At 39.7% G+C, this 22723-nt stretch overlaps 1 protein-coding gene across 2 annotated transcripts in view; it reads right to left on the reverse strand.

Annotated features, from left to right (window-relative positions):
- The window catches only part of dner (delta/notch-like EGF repeat containing), an 86161-nt gene that overhangs the window by 35028 nt on the left and 28410 nt on the right, over positions 1-22723 (reverse strand). For both annotated transcript variants that reach the window (XM_072461791.1, XM_072461792.1), the window contains exons 2-3: positions 5420-5746; positions 4631-4728 (exon numbers count right to left, since the gene is read on the reverse strand). In XM_072461791.1, the coding sequence (XP_072317892.1) occupies positions 4631-4728; positions 5420-5746 (425 nt within the window). The remainder of the gene's footprint in view (positions 1-4630; positions 4729-5419; positions 5747-22723) is intronic.

A 22723-nucleotide genomic window follows, 5' to 3' on the forward strand; every position in this document is an offset into this window, starting at 1 on the left:
TACAATAAAATTAACTAAATTAAAAATTATCAATCCAACTGATTGTTTAAACTAATAAAATCACAAACAAAAGAGAAGAGTGCAAAGAAAAAATCCTTTAAGTCATAGGCGCAGCTAAACAAAACTGTTTTTAGCTTAGATTTGAACATTGTCAGAGTAGAAGCCTGTCTCACATCTTCAGGAAGACTGTTCCAGATTTTAGCTGCATAAAACTGAAACGCAGATTCCCCATGTTTTGTCCTGACTCTGGGCACCAGCAGGAGGCCGGTCCTTGAGGTCCTCAGAGTCAGAGATGGTTCATATGGCACTAACATATCCAAGATGTACTTTGGTGCTAGGCCATGGAGAGACTTGTACACAAGCAGAGCTGCTTTAAAGTCTATTCTCTGAGCCACAGGAGCCAGTGCAGAGACCTGAGAACAGGACTAATGTGATCATACTTCCTGGTTCTAGTCAGGACCCGAGCAGCAGCGTTCTGGATGTACTGCAGCTGTTTTACAGCTCGTTTGGAGAGACCAGTGAGCAGGCCGTTACAGTAGTCTAATCTACTGGAGACAAACGCATGGATAAGTCTCTCTAAATCTGGTTTTGACACTATATTTTTGATTTTGGAAATGTTTATTAGATGGTAAAAAGCTGCTGATGTTATTGATTTGACGTGGCTATTAAAGTTCAAGTCTGAGTCCATTATTACCCCCAGATTTCTAATTTGGTTTGTAGGTTTTAGAGCGAGACTCTGGAGGTGACCGCTAACACTTTCTCTTTGTTTCTGTGGGCCAAAAACGATTATTTCAGTCTTGTCTGAGTTCAGCTGGAGAAAGTTGTTTTGCATCCACAAACTGATCTGTTGGATGCAGTGACAGAGTGAATCCACTGGTCCATAGTCACCTGACGTCAGTGAAACATAGATCTGAGTGTCGTCTGCATAATTGTGATAGGACACATTTTCACTGCGTATCAACTGACCTAACGGCAGCATGTAGAGGTTGAACAGAAGGGGACCCAGGACTGACCCTTGGGACACTCCACAGGTCAGGGTCATGTGGTCTGAGACACAGCTACCAATTTCAACAAAGTACTTCCTGTAGTTGTAGTTGACCAACATTTGTTTTGCCCTTGTACAGATATAGATAAGCACTTATAATGACATCACAGAGAACAATTCGATTCTAGGAACACGTTAAGAGGAATAATTTCAGGTCATTGCCCAAAATTGAAATTGAAACTATGGACACAATGTTGGGTATGTTTTAGATGTGGATACAACATTGTTTAAAGCCTCAAAAAAGTAAACTACATTTACTGTATGAAGTTATTTTAAGCAGCCGTTCAAAGAGATAGTTCCTGCAGTTGCATTGCATTTGAAACACAGCCTACAGTACATTTGTCACACAGAAGAGCAGACACTTGCATCTAAGAAGACCTGCTCTGCATGAAAAGTGAAAAAAAACAACTGCATTCCAGCACTGCAGTTTCAATATCTAAAATTAGAAAAATCAATGCACACGTTTGAATCTTGCCTTTAATGTAAAAATAAATGAGATTAAGCCTTCAGTATTATTGGATCTTTGTTCATTCCACTGTAAAGCATCCATTTTTTATTTGAACAGTTCATTTTGCACATAAGTGATGAATCCACTGACTGATCCAAGCTGCCAGCGTGACTCCAAGGATAACAGCTATCAAGAGGAAATCCTCCGGTCCAAAATGGCCACAAGGTGTTTGGCTGATGAAGCCAGTCTGTTTCACGTTATGGCCCCCGGCTCAAAATGAGAAGCCAAATCCCACCGACAGGACCCAGCGTGGCACAGGATCATGTTGCTCAAGAGCGTATTTAGGACGCTTGTCAAGTTGATAATTACAGCAGATAGCAACAGCCTCAAATAATACAAAATAATCAGGATTTGTTGAATAAAAAGCAGACTATTAGTTTATTTTCTTTTTTGTCCAAGTGAGAATGTAGTTTTAGTATTGATTCATGTCTGGCAATACATTTTTTCTGGACAATTCTAGACCAGACAACAATTTGCGCTTGCAATTTAATAATACATATTGGTATATTGCAAGTTTGTAGGTTATCTATTCTTTAACCACCTGTAAAAACGAGCACGAGCAGAAAACACGATCGCACAAATGTCAAATACCACCTATTACCAATTACATTTTATCAGGTCAGGGCAAAAAAGTCTGACATTTTATAGGTCATGTTGGCACTTGCAGGTAAATTACAGGATCAAATAATATATTAGACAGGGGGAGGACAAGAACTGTCCCAGATTTTTCATTTAAAGTGACTCTGGGTCTGACAGTGGAGCTGAAGGCGCAAAATAATAAGTGAATGGACAGGCTCACGCTGCTGCAGGTGAAACGAGGTGCAGGAGTCCACAGAGCCCCAGGGATCGAGTCAGCAACTGCAGGCGGGAATCATGAACAGTTTTTGGGGGCAGATATATATATAAAGTGTTCTATATTCAGAAATGTGAAAGTGGGGCAGAAAGTGGTGCAGTGGAGTAAACACTCGCCCACTAACTGAACAGTCACTGGTTTCAACCTTACCTGAGCATAGGAAGGGCATCCAGTCACAAACAAAATGTCGGCTCAGTGTATGCTTTGTTTTTCTATGGGAATTCTGACAGGAAACAGGAGCTAAGTTACTACCGGCTGCCTACAGGGACCGGCCCCTGGAGGAGGTTTGGTGTGTTTGCCTCATGGCTCCTCTGGGCCCTGTGTAAGTGTCCTGTGGCTCTCTGCTCATGGGGAAGACAGCAGACAATGATATTTCCTCAACTAGTTCATCTGTACTCAGCCTCACTGTTGAATAAGGTTGCAATAAACACTTTTACACCCCTGTAGACCCGGGCCTGGTTGTTTAGCTGTGTGGGTCAGACGAATAAGGGGGTAGGGAGGTTGGGAAAGATTTGATTGATTGATTGATTGATTGATTAATTGATTGATTGATTGATTGATTGATTGACACAGATGTTGTGTGATTGGCACGACACGTGAATCTGCTGGCCTGTATTGATGTGTAACGCATAGCAACAGCATGCACTAGTCATCCAATGAACTTGACAAAAGAGTGAAAAAAGCATCTACACATGCATTATTAGCATTATAAGTATTATTAGCATTATTAGCATGAACAAAGACTTAATTCATAATCAACATAATTAAGAATGATTCAGGCTTAAATGGTAAACATTCGGCCCTCTTCCAACCTCGCACCCCTTCACACACACAGTAACACACCAGTGTACGCAGATAAGGTTAAGTGTCTTGCCCAAGGAGCAGGAATCACACCGCCAACCTGTGGCCAGTGGATCTGACTGCTCAACCAAGGATGTTTAGGTCTTCAGATCATGACCAGAGCCACTGACACCATTAGTAACCACTTAATTAATAACCAAACTCTTGACCCCTTAATTAAGTTGTTACTAAGCCTGAATCATGCTTAATAAACTGTATAAATTAAGTGTTACCAAAATGTGGGAGGAAACTAACATGTAGTCATTTGTGTATTGATTTTATAGCTGCACATTTTGGATGAGGACGTTCTTGTTGTTGTGATGTAAACAAAGTCATGGCTGTTGATTAGTAATTCACCCTTTTAATAATATCAAGGACATAAAGCAATTCACCTTGATCCAACATTTCTTCTTCAGAATTAATTTTCTCACGTAGACCAAGACCCAATATTGTTTACGGACAAACGATATTATGGAAATCCTTCTCAAACCGGTGTAATAAGATGAATGCAGATGCGGGATGTTGTAGCCAGTGTTCAGGATGCTTCATATTAACACAAAATACTGAGCAAGGGAAGTTCTATTTCAAGGTTGTTTTGTGCAGCGTGCTTTTGTAGTGAGGAACACTAATTTACCGTAGCTCATGTTTGTTTTCTCCAAAAATGCATCAAAAAAAGCTGACGCAGACAGTTTGTTGACCTCTTTTGGATAAAAAAGAAGTGCTTACCAATCAGAACTTTGATACAATGCAGGCTCGGGGCTTCAGGGGTGCAGAAGGGTGCAAAGCGGTGCGTTTCTCTCTCATTGATTCAATTATGATATTAAACACTTCTATTTTGGCTAAAAGAATATAATTTTTAACATGAAATAGTCGTAGATTCTTCAGTCTTACCATAGTTCTGACTTAGATCAAGACCATTTTAAAGCTATTCAGAAAAATCCAGTTCTGTCCTATTTTTGTGATTTTTCTTTTCAGTTCTTGTTCAAATGAGCATTTAGTTTCGATACTAGTTTTAGTATTGTTCAGTATCTGGGTATCAATTTCATTTTTGACAACTGGATTGAGGGCGGAGATCCTGCATTTCTCTGGATGGAAACGCTGTAGGAGCACGAGCAACTTTATTGCTTTAGGTAATACTTTTATTTAATTATTTTTATCAGATACCAACTGGACGTTTGATTTGTTCTTCCAATTTATACCATAAAAAACATGCAAAAACATTGGAAAAACTAAAGGAATTTCAAGTTGAATAAATCCGCAATAGTAAATCACTATGTTTATCTAGTCCTTGTTTATAAATGATTAAATAAAACACAATATCCAAAATAATAAAGACATTGCTTTGAGGCAGTGGAGTGATAAACAGTGGAGAGAGTGGGCTTACTTGACGGCTGTTTCCTCGGGGACCTCCAGAGACAGAGTGAGGGTTCCAGATGTCAGCTCGCACAGCTCGGGGCTTAAACAGTGCAGGCCCTCAGTCACCTGCAACACAACAGCACGACATCACTTATTCAAGCACTTTGAATAATACAAACAACTACTCCTGATTACCCTGCGCACTCTGTTTGTAATTTGAAAAAGTTATGTTGAAACTGTCAATACATTTCTTTACATGTCAATGAAGTCACTTTTAAGTAGAGATGGATTTGTAGACCATTGTAGGAGTATTAGTAAATGTTTCTGGGAACAATTAAGTGGATGTAACAATATTTAACTATAATAATGTCAAAAAAATAACATTAGCATCAGATGAGTATAGCAGGTGTGCCACAATATCCAAATATCAATGTTTCCAGCTGCTTCATCGATATATTGAGTGTACTGAGTTATATATCACAGAACAAAGTTATTGCAGCGCTACAGTATTGTTGCTTATTTGAGAAAGTGAATTTGTTTATTTGATGCCATTGAAGTGTGTGTTTTGATTAATTCAGGTCATAGTGTTTGTCTGAAAATACTCAACGTAAAAGAGATTTTCTATGTTTACTAAAAGCGTGGTTATATCTGTATGATTGCAGTTTTGGTGCAAGAGCTAAATTACTAGACAGCCCTGAACGTCTCAGCCCTGTGCACACATATTCGGTTCTGATAGCTGGATGTAGACTAGATGAGTCTGGTTGTTTAGCGCACTCAGAGTTCTCTGTAAACGTGGTGGGTGTGGTTTGTTTTATACCCGATCCGCCTCCCAGGGCACCACCAGGAGCCTCTGTCCTGACTTGGGTTGCCATGGCGGCAAAGTGGGCATGGCAGGCACAGTGGTTGGCTGGGGAGGCTGAGTGGCGGCTGTGGTTGTCGGGGCGACCGGGGTAGCGAGTTCGGGCACAGATGCGGTGGCTGGTTCCCATTCGGCGGGCGGAAGGTCCAGCAGGATCTGATCACACCTCACTCCCTCGTATCCATCGCTGCACTCACAAGCGAAGGCCAGCTCTCCAGCATCGCCGTCACTATGGCTACAGTTGCCATGGAGACAGGGGCTGCTGGCACAGGGGTCTGTGAAGAACTGGAAAAAAAGAGCAAATAAAAAACAGGAAGTGAGAAAGTACAAAATTAAGTAATCTTTCTATTGAAAATGAGAAATTATTTTCTATTTTCTGGACTGTTTTGCATGTAAGGCTTTAGTTTACAAAAACTGAAAGAATATCCAGGCAAAACATGAAACCTTTATGTCATTATGCCTATTCATGGCTTCCAGCTTCCTGTTATAGGCAACATTTTTCCCATTCAAACGATATAATATTTAGTAATGACGATCGCTATGGCATTGATGACAACAATAACAAGGCTGTTTATGTCCCCGGATCGGCGTCACCAGGCCCCCATGCTGGAGCCAGGCCTGGGATGGGTGCTCGATGGCGAGTGCCTGGTGGCCGGGTCTTTCCCCAAGGGGCCCGGCCGGGCACAGCCCGAAAGAGCGACGTGGGGCCGCCCTCCCGTGGGCCCGCCACCCGCAGGAGGATCCATAAGGGGCCGGTGCAGAAAGATCTGGGCGGCAGTCGACGGCAGGGGCCTCGACGACCAGATCTCCAGACACAGAGACTAACTCTGGGGACATGGAATGTCACCTCGCTGGGGGGGAAAGAGTCTGAGCTTGTGCAGGAGGTTGAGCGGTATTGACCAGATATAGTCGGCCTCACCTCGGCCGGAGGTCAATCGATCAACTTTGTTGTCGTATCATCTGACCTCCGGCCGCGTGTCTTGGACACTCGGGTGAAGAGAGGGGCAGAGCTGTCAACCGACCACCACCTGGAGGTGAGTTGGAGACGCTGGGGGAGGAGGAACCGGACAGACTTGGCAGACCCAAGCGCTTTGTGAGGGTCTGTTGGGAACGTCTTGCAATATTCCTACACAATACAAAACTCAATCCTACATATATGGATATAATATGGTTGGAAAGTGTAAAAAAAAAGATTATAATTATTCAGTAATAAATTTTGTGTGTGTGTGTGTGTGTGTGTGTGCGTGCGTCGCCGATGGCGCGGATTGACAGCCTCACTTCCATCAATTTGCTCCAGGGCAGCTGTGACTACAGAAGAAGTTCACACCACCAAGTATGGAATGAGTGAATTAACAGTGTAGTGCTTGAGAGGCTCATTACAATCTTAAATAGCAGTTTTAAAAAGCAATGCAGTTTAGGGGCAGTCAACCTGCATTGAAGAACTATCTCCAGTAATATATATTTTAAATATCACACTGGGACAACTATAGTAGAGTCTGGCTCTTGGGAATACATCAACTCTGTGCTCTGCTCCTCATTTGTCCTTCACATGTGTATTATTGTGATCACGTACTAAATTAATGGATACTTTTAGGGCCTTCATTTATGCTTTTCTAAATGGACCAATTCCAGCATAAGTTGTGCTCTTCTTGTTTAAGGCTTTTATTCAGTTTTAGTTCTTTCTCTTAAAATTAAACTACACTTTGCACAAATATGCACTTATGTAGCTGTGTTTTTATGAATATTGCATGACGAGACAGAACCTCTAAACAAAACTCAAGAGAGAGATGTGTGTTTGTTGCACGGACATCATTTGAATTGTAAAAAAGTAGGTCCACTTAAAGGGGCACTATGTAACTTTTCTGGTTAAGAAAAGCTTGACTTCAGGGGTTAGGGTTCCACAGTATGACAAACTTACATTAAACTCAGACATTAAACTTGTCTCTCACAGTCACAAGCAGGTGACTGGGGAACATTTAAGGCAAAGCAATAGCATCAAGCAGGTGGTGGAAAAGTGACGTAGTGCACCTTTAAGTTAAAATAGTAAATGTAATAAATGTTTCAACTATCAGATAAATGTTATTGTTTTTTCAAAAAGGTATGTAGGCCTATAAGAGTTTATTATATTGTGTATTCATTTTCTTATCAGTGTCAGTAGAACATTGGCCCTAAGGAATAACATTTTGGATGGATTCTAGTATATCGACATGGCTAATGTGACTGATTGAATCTATGTAAAATGCATTTTTTTTTTTTGATGACTCGTGCAATCACTCAATTCATTTATATGCAAAATGTAATAAGAATAGTCAGCACTTTAGACAGAAAAGATAGATACAGTTTGGGCCTCGCTTGTGTTGGATATTTTGCTCTAATGAGTGGTAAGCGAAAGGAGAGCTTCACTCCAAATTTACCATCGCACGACACTTTTGCTGCCAAGTAATAAACATATTTCGCTGACTTGTCTGCTACCCTAAAAATTAGACGTACAGACTTGATTTGCAAGTTGTAAGTTGAAGTTAAAACCCTCTGACGTTTCTGTTCCCTCACAAGTTTCTTCCGGAATATATTGTGGCAGTTGTTTCTGTTACGCTCAGTTTCCCTCCATTTGGCTGTATTGATCCAGAGTTCTCCTAATTACTGAATGCATCACGACTCGTGGCATGGGCCTTAAATGACCTCGCTGTTGACTGTTGAGCAAACCAAAGCCACTAATATGTGACATTATAAGATGTTTAGGTATGGATTCCACCGCTTTGGTAGAACACAGGATAATTACAACATATCATGGCATCTTTGGGGAAATTTAGATGAAAATCCTCGTTAACAATGATCAATAGCTTCTTCTGCACTGAAGCTGTCGGTCAAAATACACTAAGCTTAATGTAATCCAATCCTAGTAACTTTACTTATACAGCACATTTTATAAACTGAGTGCTACACAGAAAACCATTAAAACACACTCTCTTGCTCTACTCATGATAAAAATAATATAACTCTAAAATACTAAATGCTTCAAAACAATAACCCCAACTAAATAAATGTTTAAACCAATAACATGAATTAAATGATGAAGACATTTATAAGTTCATTCTATTAGCTGGTGCCATTCCACAAGTTAGCACGTATGTATTTTCAATGGCAGAGTTAGCTTTAGCCTCCGAACATCACAAACGATGCAGATCCAGGGGGCCAGGCTAATCTGTGCTCAAAGGTGAGTGAAGTACCTTGCTCCTGGACACAACAACAGTGTGCAGCGGTCAGAGTGGGGTTTGAACAGCCGAGCTTCGAGTCGGTGAACGAGTGCACCACCGAGGGCCCATTTTACCATTCAGAACACTGTCTTCAAACAGGTGTAAGGACATTTTGACAGTAATGACTTTATAACCTAAAAGCTTTTTGAAAGGTCCTTACGATAATCCTGTCACGCGAAAATACTTGTTGGTTCATATTTTGCCTCTGCAGTTTACGATTAGAATGGAAACGGCGAGACTCAAATGGGATTGTAAAGTCTGTCCTCTCCACACGGGCGTAGACAAAGGCGGGCGCAGCGCTGGAGAGCAGATAAGAGCCGAGTGGAGCACAGAGGGCCTGCTGAGACGGACCGGCCCCAGAGCTGAGTGGGGACGTTTGATAGAAGTGTCACCAAAAGCCGAGGCAGATTAGCACTAATGAGCTGGGACTGGGCCGAGTGAGGAGCGGACTGCTAATGCCACTCCATTGTCCCTGAACTGTTAGGAAAAGGCCAGTACATGCACGTTGTGGTACCAAACATCACTTGTTATTTTAAATCTGAAATAGCCTTTATCTGCAATTAACTACTGTATATTGCATAATGTGCTGTTAAAGGGGCTGCATCTGATTATGACCATCTTAAAAATATGAAAAGTGGAAATAGTTTTGCATTCCTCACTTATCTATCATATTCCAAGCATCCTAATTATGCACCGCGACGTGTTTTTAAGCACTTTTCCGTCACATTAAAGCTAATAACAACTAGCATGGTAAAGCACACTTCACACACACTGCTCCTATTCAAATGCAGACAGCACACTGGAATCTATTTTTCACCCTAATAGAAACTTTTACAATAATCTTCACAGGGGCAAAACAGATTTGACTTCATTGATGAGAAAAAATGGGTAACCTTGCACAGTTTTTGGTAGTAGCTTGGGAGGACCAGACGTCCTTATTTACCTGGGACAGTCCCACTTTGGAGCCAGGTGCCCAATGTCCTAGTGGGTTTATTCAAAAAAGGCAATCCTGACGACCATGCCGACGCACACGAGCAGTGGGTTTTTCATTGCTACACAACGCTGCTAAATCTTAGATGTAAAGTATGTATGGAAGAAAAATAAAATAATCTGAAAACAAAAGTAAGAAAATGTGAATTTTTGTAACATTGGCGTCTTGAATGCAGCAGAATAAAGATTACCATGAATCACTCCAAATACAGCTTTGAGTGTGTAAATGTGAAGAGAAAACAATTATAACATGGTTAAAAAGTCATTAAAAGTCGATTTGGCCTAACAGATCCCTGCTTATCTTGCACTAAAAATAGGGTTAGTAAGTATGTGTTGTTAATTTACTCCAGCTGAAAATATGTAGGGATGTTTTGAAATATTATAAGACGTAAACAAAATGTGGAGCTACATAAGGAAACAAATGGGAATGATGAAAACCTGTGTAGCAGCCTCTGAGAAGAAGCTCCACGAGTCTGAGTTAGTCGTGTGTCCTGTACAGCAGATATCACTACTGACATCATCTGCAGAAACACTCACTGAACTGGGACCATATTATTAAATTAATGTATAATAAGCTCCTTTTTCACTGAATGACTTTGTGAACTCTCGATTCAGCAAGTGCAGAGTGACCAGAGGCTGAGCGAGAACGCGGCATCATTCCTCATTAGAGAGTCTCCCTCATGATTTTCTCTTTAAAGATTGCCAAAAAGCGGCTTTTGGAAAGACAGATTTGTGAGATTATATATATTTCTATTTGTCTTTATATAAGATTTACCGTACATTTTTGTCATTTTTGCTGTGTGATTTTTACGTGTACTCACTTTTAGGAGGTCTTTTTTCACATCTGGCAAAGGGACTATCTTATTAGCTAATGAGGGCACATTTGCATTGTTTGATGTTGATTCATGTGTAATGACCCTTTTCAAATAAATAAATTGCAACTTCTCAAATTACCATAATCTAGACTTGACTTGTATTAAACTACATTGATTTTTAAGGGAAATTGTTTGAACACATCAGCTTTGTAATGTGAAAAAAGTAATGTGAACATATCATTGCGCGTTGATGTTTGCATGTTTTATTCCCTGAAGTGCCACTGCTCCAGAGCACAATAAGCTCAGGATCATTGACCAAAGACAAAAGATCAAACCGTAAAAAAGAGAAAAGAAGAACAAAAAACATCCGTTTCATCCCCCTATATCACCACGGTATTTCTCTCCCACTTTGATGAAATATTGATGGCGTAAAAAGCAGCGTGGGTGAACTTGTCAGGGGTATTTACCACTCGAGGTTTGTGCGTGGATGTTGAATTACAAGGCACAATGCGCTGACTACGCTGTGCAATTTACAGGACACAAGTCATAATGTTGCACGGGAGGAGAGAGCTGAACCAAGACGGGCGCGAGTGCGTGCGCTGAGTCAGAGCCATTAAAAAACAAGCAACGGCGGCGCTGGAGAAGAAAACGATCTCGCACACGACTTCCAGGCAGCTGTCTCGTCTCGTGCAACGATTCTCCGTCAGCTTCACGGTATTTGTCAAACAGAAGACGGCGAGTTTCAAGCGATGTGGCACTAAAATAACTGTAAACTGTGAGCGTTTGATTTTGGAGTACTTGTAAAGGCTGAAATGTATGTCACGGATGAAAGAACTGAAACACTTTACAGCAACTTGTATAATACTCGACTGCATTAGAACAGCACGTCTCCGCTGCTAAATGCTTCCTCTACGAACTGTCACTAAAGGTCTCTTCCTTCATTAACTTCTGCCTAACGCCCATCACAGTTTCTTTTGGTTTGGAGAGCTTAACCCACTGCGCCGCTAACACTCATTCATACGGCATTTATAGTTTTAGTGAGAGATATTATGCTTTTTTCACGTATTTAGTATTGAACTATGACATATTGAACGTACATTTTGTTCATTGTAAACTACAATATTGATCTAAACTTAATAGAAACAGGTCCATTGACTTTCCAAAACTCTTCATCGAGACCTTTCCCCGTAACAAGCAGCAGAGTGTCGTATGTTTTCATGTTTTTATGTTTGAAGTGTGTCCTTGTGATGTTTTAGAACTCTACACGTGTCGCCTGGAATCTTAACTTTCAAATAATCATAAATAAGTAGGAATTTTCTGAGTGCTTGAGCTTCAGTTGCAGTACAATTACTCAGAAATAATGCATCAAAAAACGAATAGTGAGGAAACAAAAAAGCTCATTAAAGATGAGTTTGCATAATATGTCTCCTTTAACCCAGCTGCAGAATGCATGTTACGAAATTACACTTCTGTTGAAAATATGTGATTTTTAAAAATGTTGGCATTACTTTTTCATTCTTTTCCACCAGTTCACCGACCACAGACCAACAACGCACTCCTAATATAAAATACAATTTGACCAAGCTGAAACTATCATCACATCCGCGTATAGAACTCAAAATCTAAAGTCAAAAAGCGACCATTAATGAGAAAAGCTGCCATGTTTTTGGATAAAACACCTTTAGTATATTTAAATCTCTCGTTTAAAGGGTATATATTATGCTAAATCAATATTATGCTAAATGAGCTTTTAACTTTGTTACGTGTTCCCACATCAAGTTGTATTTTGATTCAAATGAATGCATTCATCCTGGACTGTTCTGCAAGTTTTCACCTCCCCCTTATCCCCGCCCACTTCCCTGTAGCCTACTTTAGTTGTGATTATTAGAAAATTCTGAGTCCGAGAGATAAATGTAGGGCTCTAAAATGTAGGCACTCCTCCAAAACGACAATCTGCTGCTTGTTACGGTGAAATGCCGCGATGAAGAGGGGGCGGGGCTTATCAGTCCTAGAGGAAACCAATAGACCTGTTTCTATGATTAAGTCAATTACAATGAATGAACAAAATGCACTGATGACCTACTTATGTTGTAGTTTAATACTAAGCACATTATGTCTCCTTTAACTTTAGGCTAACTGAAGATTATGATCATGTTTGACGACACAATCCCGAGCGCTATCCTCTTGAATCACTTAAGATAATACATTTTTCAATTTCTTTACAAATATTCGACTGAGCAGACAGCAGGTCAAGAGCTTAACAGATTTGGTCAAAGACGCTCTCATGAAGCGGTGACCTTTGCGCAGCTAAATCACTTTCAATCTTTCATAAAAGCTATTAAATAAGTGTCCAATTTCACCACCCTCCCGACCACTTACGTTTACGAGTAAGTCATTTGGAGCATTATGTGGCGCGGGTTTGGGCTTCAGCGGCTAAATCTGTCATTAGCCCACGACTCGCTTCAGTCTGAAAAGGCACTAGATCATCAAAGAGAAATACTGTCTCGAAATAGCCGTTTGTTTGGGGGAAAATTTGAATAACGAGCCCCTTTGCATGATTAGTTACTCAGCAGGTTGCCAGATCTGGATGCTTTATTATGTGTAGTTTCCATGGCGACTGTAGCTAGGTAACGTGAGGGTAATTAGCGCAAGACTGTACAGTTTCACAGCGACCTGCTCCCAGCACAGTGTGGGGTCTGTTATTTGGCCACAGTGTCCCAAACGGGTAAAAACAAACCATTATCTCATCTCATCGGGGCTTTAGGAGAAGCTTTGGGGGTTTTTAGAGTAAAAATACACTTAAATACTTCAATTGTCGCTATAATTATTCCCAGAATTCTTACTTACTCTTATTGACTCAACTCTGCAGTGCAAATCTTATCGTACAACAATAAACTAAAGGTAAAAGTATCACATGACAAAATGTACTTGCATGAGAGGTTTTTGTTTTTTAGAGTAAAAAGTAATTGTATTTCAGACATATTTTTGGAACTATTAGAGCATCAAAGTCGGATTAAGTTTGAATAAAAAACTGTGATCATTTACTTTTTATGTTTTGTATTTTTTTGTTTCCTCAAAGTTGGGACATAAAGATATCTGCTCTGAATTGAAGTAAAAGTAAAAAGTATCCACTGTAGAAATGTACTTAGGTAAAGTGCAGGTACCTAAAACAGCATGAAAAGTTAAATATAATGCAATATTTGTCTTGTGTTTACAGAGTTTGTACGCTGTCTGCTTTCTACAGGACATAAAAGTACATATATATGCAATTGAAAGCCTTAGTTGCTGTAGGTTAAAAGTCATGTAGGCAGTTGTCAGAATTTGTTACAAGAAAAGCTTGAAATCAAATTAGTTTAAGGTTTTTAGAGTTAAAAAGATGATTAAAATGACATGTAAACAATAAAAGCATTGGATTTCTTTCTGATCATGGTCTCGCTTACAACTCAAATAAAATACTGCATTACTGTCGCACACTTTTTCAATATATTCCGTACAATGTTTCCATTTACTGACCTTTTCAAGAGTAAAATTGATTGACATTGTCTCTACAACTTTGGTATCTAATGCTAAGGTTTTGTGTCTCAAAGATCATGAAAAAAAATCACCAATATACGTGGGTGACGAATAAAACAGTAAAACGTGTCTTCTCATATTTCTCATATTTAACCAATGAGATAAATATTAAAAATAAATGCTTCTGCCGCATTAATCTGCTTTATATGAGCCAGCGTACATTTGTAAAAACATTTGCTGAATCCAGTGTGATGACGGGAAACTAGTTCATCAATCCATTTATTATGCATCCTCAATGTTTATTATCCATCCTCATGGAAAAAACATGAAACAAATCTGCCCAAAGGTTTTGTATTGCAATAAAACAAAAATGTACGTGCCTTAAAATTCAGTCAAAATGTGTCAAAATAAAGACATAATAGACTCAACCGAGACACAAACAAGGGTAAACTAGTAATTGAAAAAGGGAAACCATAAATGCTTTCAAATTAAAATTAAAATTAAAATTAAAATTAAAATTAAAATTAAAATTAAAATTAAAATTAAAATTAAAATTAAAATTAAAATTAAAATTGAAATTGAAATTAAAATTGAAATTAAAATTGAAACTAAATTAAATTAAATTAAAACTAAAACATTTAGATTAAAATAATAATAAATAATAATACATAAAGAAAAGTAAAGAAAAATAAATCTGCATTTTTTTTCCATTTTACCCTCAAAAAACAGTAAATTTAGAGAACATACAGTGAGTTCTTATCCATACAACTATTACAGTGTGGAAACAAATACCCTAATTATAAAATCAATCATCAGCAATTAGCGAGATGCACTGAATTAAAATTTCATATAGCCAGCAGTCATTTTGAGCTCCAATGTGCAAAGGCATAATGAGTATCTGCAGTCGTGCTTAAAACAACATATTTTATTCATGACAGTGACAAAATTAGACGTGAAAATCATCCCTCAGCCTTACCGTATTCCCTTTAGTATTCAGACCACAGATGCCCCGCGAGGTTTGACGCGGGAAAACGTGAGCTGGTGGATAAAAGTGGACTGAGTGAACTCTCCGCAGTAATGGGGTGAACCGCTTCCAAAACTGATCAACACGGCGTGAAAAAACCTGTTTGCGGTGAAGTAGGATTCTTCTTTTTGAAGTGGACGAATGGCGAAAATACATATCAGAGCCGGTCAGAGAAATGATTGTTCTGTTGTCAATGTTTTTCGTGACAGGAGTGAATCTAAAGTTATTACACAGGAAAATATGAAGTAAGTTCAAACAAATACAGGCTCTTTCCACGAAATAGATTTTATTTCCAGCACAGTCACCGAGAGAACAGTTGTTGCTCTATTTTGTACAACATTTTTAGAATTTTTATTTATAGTTATCGTATTTTCCGGACTATAAGTTGCACTTTTTTTCATAGTTTTAGCCGGGGTGCGACTTACACTTATATTTGTACTTATATACTTATACTTATACTCCGGAGCGACTTATATATGATATTATTTGTATTTTCATACTCCAGTGCAACTTATATATGTTTATTTATATATGGTGCGACTTATACTCGAGTGCAACTTATATATGTTTATTTATATATGGTGCGACTTATACTCTGATATACTAATTTGTTTGGCAATCTAAATAGTCAGTTAAAAGTATTTTGCCAAATCAGGTTTAACAAGTTCGACCTCCATTAGTCAATTTGATACTAAACTCAATACTCAAAACCAGTTACAATACTAAAATAAAAATGATAAACACTCTTTTTTTAATATATATATATATATATATTGATTTTTATTATTTATTATTTTTATATTTATATCATTGTAGTTTCTTTAATATTATCATGTGTACTCATACTAGTTCTGATCCAAATTATTCTAAAACTCTTCAGGAATGGTCCAATTTTGTCCTAGTTATGTCACTTTCAGTTGATTTTTGTTCAATTGAGTATCTAGAACAGCAACTCTATCCTTCGTAATCAAATGGAGAAACTAAGCAAAGACTCAACACTTAATTATACTAAACTTCATCAAAAATCTTGCCCAAACGATAGTACAGAAATCACCTTTTAATGGCGTGTGTGTTATTATGATTTGGTTAAAGATGATGAGGCAGTTCCCTGTGTTTGTGCATAACATCAGGCCCACATTAGACACTTAACTGTCATTAGGACGCTGCAGCTTCAAAACAACACATTATAAACGGCCGGAGGGAGAGGGGGAGATTGATAACGTTCATTTAGTCACATTTCCGCGCTTGCTCAAGGGCACTCCGGAAAGCAAACTTCAACATGAACATTTCCAAGCATATTTTACAGGGTGAAATTCTGCTGACTATATTTTGAGGTCGAGCCAAAGAAAAAAACGTGTAAAGAATTCTAATGATGATGCCCGAGCTACAGTGGCCCATAAAAAAAAAATCTATTAAAGAAAAGCATCATATTGAAGAAGCATTATAGACTAAACTAACAAAACTACAGTGATAATGAGCAAAGACGTTACAGGTGAATTTGAACTCAAACTATCTGCACGTGGAAAAGCTAAACTACAAAACAGGACCGGCCAGAGAAGGAATCTGTATGGAATTTTATTGGCTGATGGAATGTTGTGATGTCATGCGAACACAACCTATGGGATTCAGTCACGTGACTCATTTGTTGTTGAAGACATCGCCACATGCGGCTGCCTCTACGCTGTTAGAGAGGCATGAAAAACAGTGCATCATATTGAAAATGAAAAGGGTTCAGGACACACTTTCAGGACCAAGGAGAGGGGAGAACAGGAGGGCCAGGAGGGGTCGATATGAGCGGAGGTCCTTCAAGAAGAACCACCAGGAGAGGAGGGGAATGGACCTGGAGAGACGCGACAAACAAAACCATACAATGGAAGCAGGAGATTCAGGAAGGAGATCTTTCCAAACTTACTAATAACTCTCCACTTTGTTCAGGAGACTCTCTGGAATAAGGGCCTATTTAGCTGCATGCAGAATTGAAAAAACCTGCAAATAAATTAGTTGTATCTATTTTTTCTAATACATTATTGACCAATACACTACTTGCAAGGTTATGATTATACAGATAGATATCAGTTTAGTCACCACTCCCCCTTGTGCTCAAGCCAAACTCAGACAGAAGCGTGCAATCAGATTAGTTTAGTGACAAAGGAGCTCATTGTATTATTTAGAACAAAATCAAACTTTTCTCACCTCAGATTAACAGCATTTAACGCGCTGAAGCACATAAACTGCAATGTTTTTCAGTCCGGTGAGCTTTGTCTGCTCACACCTGGCGCCGAGAGGTCCGGCTCCATGGAAACTACTTGCCTGTTTGTTTGTTGCTTCTTGTGCAAGACCAGCTGTTTGCCCGCCTGCTACATACCTGTTCATCTGCTGTATGTCTGTCCACCTCTCCAGCCTGTACCCATCTCTAATAAAACACCTGGAATCGTTTGACTATGTCTGCTTTTTTTGGCTCCTAATACTGCTGCATTTGTTTTTACATGGGCAGATCATGCGCATCCCTGATTGGCTAATGCACCTGTCAATCGGGCCTATCCCCTATCGGGGAGATGATCAGACTCACATCTATGTAAACCTTTGGAAAAAAAATTCTCCAATACCGACATTCCATTTGCCTTTAAAACAAGGCCGTAGAGCCGCGGCGCGGTCAAATAGCCTAGCAGTTTCACGGACATATAGACTCATGGATAACCCTAACCCTAACCCTAACCCTAACCCTAACCCTAACCCTGACCTTAAAGGTTGAATGGACGATTTTTTGGGCCCAAATCTGAGTCTTATTTCCTCGTGGCGTGGACTGCCGATTAGTCCTGCCACGTATCAATCATAAAACGCACCTAATGCTCACCTGCAGCCGCGTGTGGCTCGTCCCCCGAGAGCAGCACGGTTCCGCGTGTCGAAGCGCATTGATCTATCATAATATAGTTCCCTCAGTGTACAGGACAAAATGAAGACAGAGAAATACTGTTCGAGCTGACTCATAAGAGACGGAAATCTACGGGAGACGAGAGATGCGATGCGATCCGTCGCGCTAATAAACAAACGCACGTGTGTGTTGTATCAGTCCGCACGGGGGAGTGCGCATGTGCACTTCCACCTGAGTTCTCAAATCGCCGAAACATCGTCCATTGCGCCTTTATCCCTAACCTTAACCCGGCGCGGTCTAAAGCGGCGCGGTCAAATAGCGCAGCAGTTTCAGGAGTCGCGGCACAAAAAAAAACATGCAATTTCGGCCTCGCACCGCGGCTCTGTAGACACTCCCTTAAAACAATGTGTCTCGGGTGTAAAACTCCAACAGTGGGAACAAGGAGATGGATGACAGGGACGTAACCAACTGGACTGGACTGATGTTTGCACTGAATTTCAAAATGGACAAGTTTGCCAAACGGGGACAAATGTGACAGACACAAAAGAGGAAAAATGCCATGACTGACTTTCTACAAACTACTCTTTTTATTTGTGTCTTTTTGTTCTCAGAGCCTCGTTCCGTTTGCTTTTATTTTGTTTTGTTTTATTCTGGATCCCAGTCCAGATAATCGTCAAATAGTTTCTTCTCAAAATAATTGTAACTCGTAACTTGATATCGTGACATTCCTACTCGCCATTTCCAACAATAACACAATCAGTCTCATATGCAGATCGTGCCTCAGCAGTTGGCGGTGCGTTTTGAGAGCGAGCCTTTCTAGTTTTCTATTTCAGAATCAAAGTGTCAGCATCCCCTCCGCGCTCCACTCTCGGCGCGTCCATCACTTCCTGGGCCAGTGGCTTCAAAGACCAACACTGTCTATATAAAAACACACACATGAGATAGCGGCGCACCAGTGAAACCCAGAACCTTGATGGCTCTGGCTCTCGATGCACAAAGGCATGTAAATTGGGCAGATGAGGGAGGACGGAGCCGAAGAGTAATGCTAATAAGGTGCGACTTTGAAAATGGCTTCGAAAAGTAAATGGGGTATGAAACATGATTAAAAAAGCCACTGCATTGCTAAAACGGAGTCTGAAAATGATGGGAACAAAAGACGCAAATTCAGATTGACAGTTTCCTGACGCAGAAGTTGTTCAAATCCCGACTCTGACAGTTTACAGCATGTCCTCCCTTCTCTCTCAACCCCCGTTTCAAACGGTCCTTTCCTGTCTAATAAAGCCTGTTTTTTTCTCATTCAAGTTGCTTAGAATCCTCATTTTTCAAACAAAGCATACATCAATGTGAAACTGAAATACGACCTTTCTCTCCAGTAATTTGAAACCGAAATTGCTCAAATATTTCACTAATTAGAATATCTGTACTGTCCCAGCATGCTTTACTGGGTGCCAGAGCTCTCACAAATCTTTTAGCACATCATTTTTCACGCGCATACATTTTTCTGTCCACTAGCACAGCTTTTTCAGACAAAAATGTGAAGCAGGAAGGACCGATTTTGCACAGCCAATCAGCTCAAAGCGCCATAGCAACGCACGCGGCTCTATTTTAACGTTTTTTTTTTTAAGTTTGCGTTGACATAATATTTTCAAATCAGATGCGGACAGATGGTAGTGGTCTGTTTTGTGTCAATACACTTTATGAAGGGAAAAAACTAAATTACCAATAAGAAAAAATAAAAAGTTTGTTTATGCAGCTTTAACGTTACAGCTATTATTCTGCTTTGATGGTTTTATATGCGAACAAGACATAAAATATACATTGTTTTGCAGCCAGAAACATAAATAATAACATAACAGAACATTGTTATTTTACCTCAGATGTGGAGAAAAGCTGGATTTAATTAAACAGAGCTTTAAATACTGCATATGTGGTTGGACAGTAACCTATATTTCGTAGAACATGCTGTTCTTTAAACGCAACATGTTGGAGAATTCCACTTCAGTTAATGATTTGAATAAAATTATAGTTCAGTCACAACACCTCTGCTTTGCCCTCATAGTCTTACGTTATGTCTAATTTTAATCCCAGTGGAGTCTTTGTGGTTGAGGTGTCGGTTGCAGCGCAGCGGGGGCAGATTTGTTGTGCTCCGGCAGGTGTCACTGCCGACGTCAAACAAATGGCTTTAAATGAGCAGCCATCATTACCTGGCATCGTCGCTCAAAAGAATATTACCTTTCAGCGCGCCAACAGCCAGAGCAATAAACCAGGACTGGGCCGAGGGAGGGAGAGAGGGAGAATCTCGAGTGAATAAAGCCGTAGGGCTCTGAAAATCTATTTAAACTCGGGAACGGAAGTCTGCTGCTGCTGCTGCTGCAAACTTTGTTAAACTTGGGTGAATACAATGTAAAGCAACAGGTCCATTTTGATTCAAAAAAGGAAAAAAAAACATGATATTTATGCAGTTTTAAAGAATACATTTAAAAATATTTCACAGATGAAAAAGATTCTGGGCAATATAGCAAAAAAAGGAATATTCTTTTTCCTTCATATTGATCGGTCTCTATTTTCGATTTGGTTTCATTTTACTTTTCAAAAACTAAATAAAGTATTTCAATACTGAAGGAACAAATACAAGACATACTTTTTAATAGTGCAATTTCTTACACAGAAAACAAGCACTTCAGAACTTTGCTCCAAACCTCATGCTTTTAGGATTGTCTGTGATTGGCTCGATAAAAAAGCATGTCATTGACGACTAGACATGACAGAATCTCAATCTTGAATCAAATTTAACAACTTGACCAGTCCTAGGATGAAGTTTAAACAGCTTTACAAGAGTGAGCGACTATTACTTCTTAATAATAATGTGTGACTAGCACTGAGAAGCGCTCAGGTTCTACTCCAGAGCTTGTCTTTGGGGAGTTCACAGCTTCTTCCAGTTAAGTTCACAGTTCACAGCTTCTTCCAGTTAAGTTCACAGTTCACAGCTTCTTCCAGTTAAAACGTTTCTTATAACATTCGGTTTTGAGGTCTTGGACAAGCTCTGTCCTTGTCCGAGTAAACATGCAGACGAGAAAGTCGAATTTCTAACAAGAACGTGTCGTCCTCCTAACACTAGGTGGCGATGTGCGTCGTTTTAGCTGATTAATACAACCGCAAGATGGATAGTTGTGTTCATCTCTTATGTAATGTCTGCGTTAGTTATTGTGCAGATAAAATGCACGCTAAGCCTTGTGAGTTAAAGCAACTATTAGATTTTTTCGTCTGCATGTAAATCCACTGACTGTCTCCATAGCTTCCCACTTGGCACTGCACTGCTGTTGCCCACTGGTCATGACAGGTGGCACAGAAGCACAGACGGATCAAATTCATGGGGAAATATTAATGCGTTTCAAAACTATATATTTTGCAGCTGAAACCCATGACATTGCGACGTCCAGTTTAATTTGTGCTCTGATTGGTTAGATGCCCAGCACTCTAATCAGCCAAGAACAGATTAATAATTAAAAGAGACGTATGGCCGGCCTCAGAGTATAACAGCATAAGCCATTTTTGGCACAATGAGTTGTCTCATTCTACTCTCCAGAGCCGGCTGCATCGATACGTGTCACTGGCTCAATCCTGGGCCCATCGGAAACAGTTTCAATCTTTTTTAAGTGTGAAAACCTTGAAAAATGACTTTAATTGTATATACTGTGCTTTTAAGTACAGTAAAACATAAGTAGATCAATTCACATTCTGTCCATTATAATCTGTTGAACTCTACATGTGTCAATTGGAGTCTTCATTTTTCAAATAATCACAACTAAGTACAGGGATGTGGGCGGGGATAGGGGGTAGATGAATTTTCTGAGCACTTGAGCCTCAGTTACAGGATTAATCAAACATCCACGCATCAAAATACAACTTGGAGGAAACTAATGATGAGGAAACACCACTGTAACGAGGTTAAAGGCTCATTAAAGTTCATTTTGCTTTAAAGATGGTTGTGGTGCACATTTCCTCTTCCACTTGTGCTGGCGACGACTCCTGACAGAACAGACTTTGCTCTTTTGGCACTTGTTTTCACGTTGCCATAATGACAGTTGTGGTGTGATGATGATTGATGGTTTCTCCAGTCAAGGCTCTTGATACCGCCAAGGCACCGCAGTTCTTTTTTTATTAGCTCTGGCTTTATCACAGCTCAGTGTCAGAGAGCAGGCAGCTGTCACCTCACAACACGCGCTCGCACCTCCCATCCTCATCGCGCTCTGTATTAAATATGAAAGTTATGTTCATGTAAAAAGATCAAAACAAAGAATTATAGAAGCGTTCCCTGTTTACCGCCCACAGTTAGAGCTGATATATTACAGGAAAAGTTTGTAAGTTCACTAATATCATTTCAACTTTTGAGCACAGCGACTAACATTATTAGCTATGAAGTCATGTTCTTCACTTAAAGGACACATATTTTGTTAAACGTACTCTTGAGTACCTTTATTTTTGCATATCATCTTTTAGAAAATTACAAAAACGCATGTCACCTCATATCTTTCAGGAGTTTCCCACGTCAGGACTCGAAATAGAGCTCCATCTACTGGCTGCAGAGGGACTTACATAGGAGAGAGAAACAAACCTAGCTTACCCCTGACAGGCTAATGCAAGTACGCAGCTGCAATAAACGCAATTTGACGTCAGAAATGCTCCAGACGATGATGATTGACGGACTAAAAACAGCATAGGAGATATCGGGGCTGTACATATGACGTCACAAAACTGGAAAGTTCGGAAGTGAGGAATTACTAAACGGGTTTC

This window comes from Eucyclogobius newberryi, unplaced genomic scaffold (assembly GCF_026437365.1).
Source record: "Eucyclogobius newberryi isolate DKJ021-1_F unplaced genomic scaffold, fEucNew1.0.hap1 SCAF_10, whole genome shotgun sequence".
NCBI classification, from domain to species: Eukaryota; Metazoa; Chordata; class Actinopteri; order Gobiiformes; family Gobiidae; genus Eucyclogobius; species Eucyclogobius newberryi.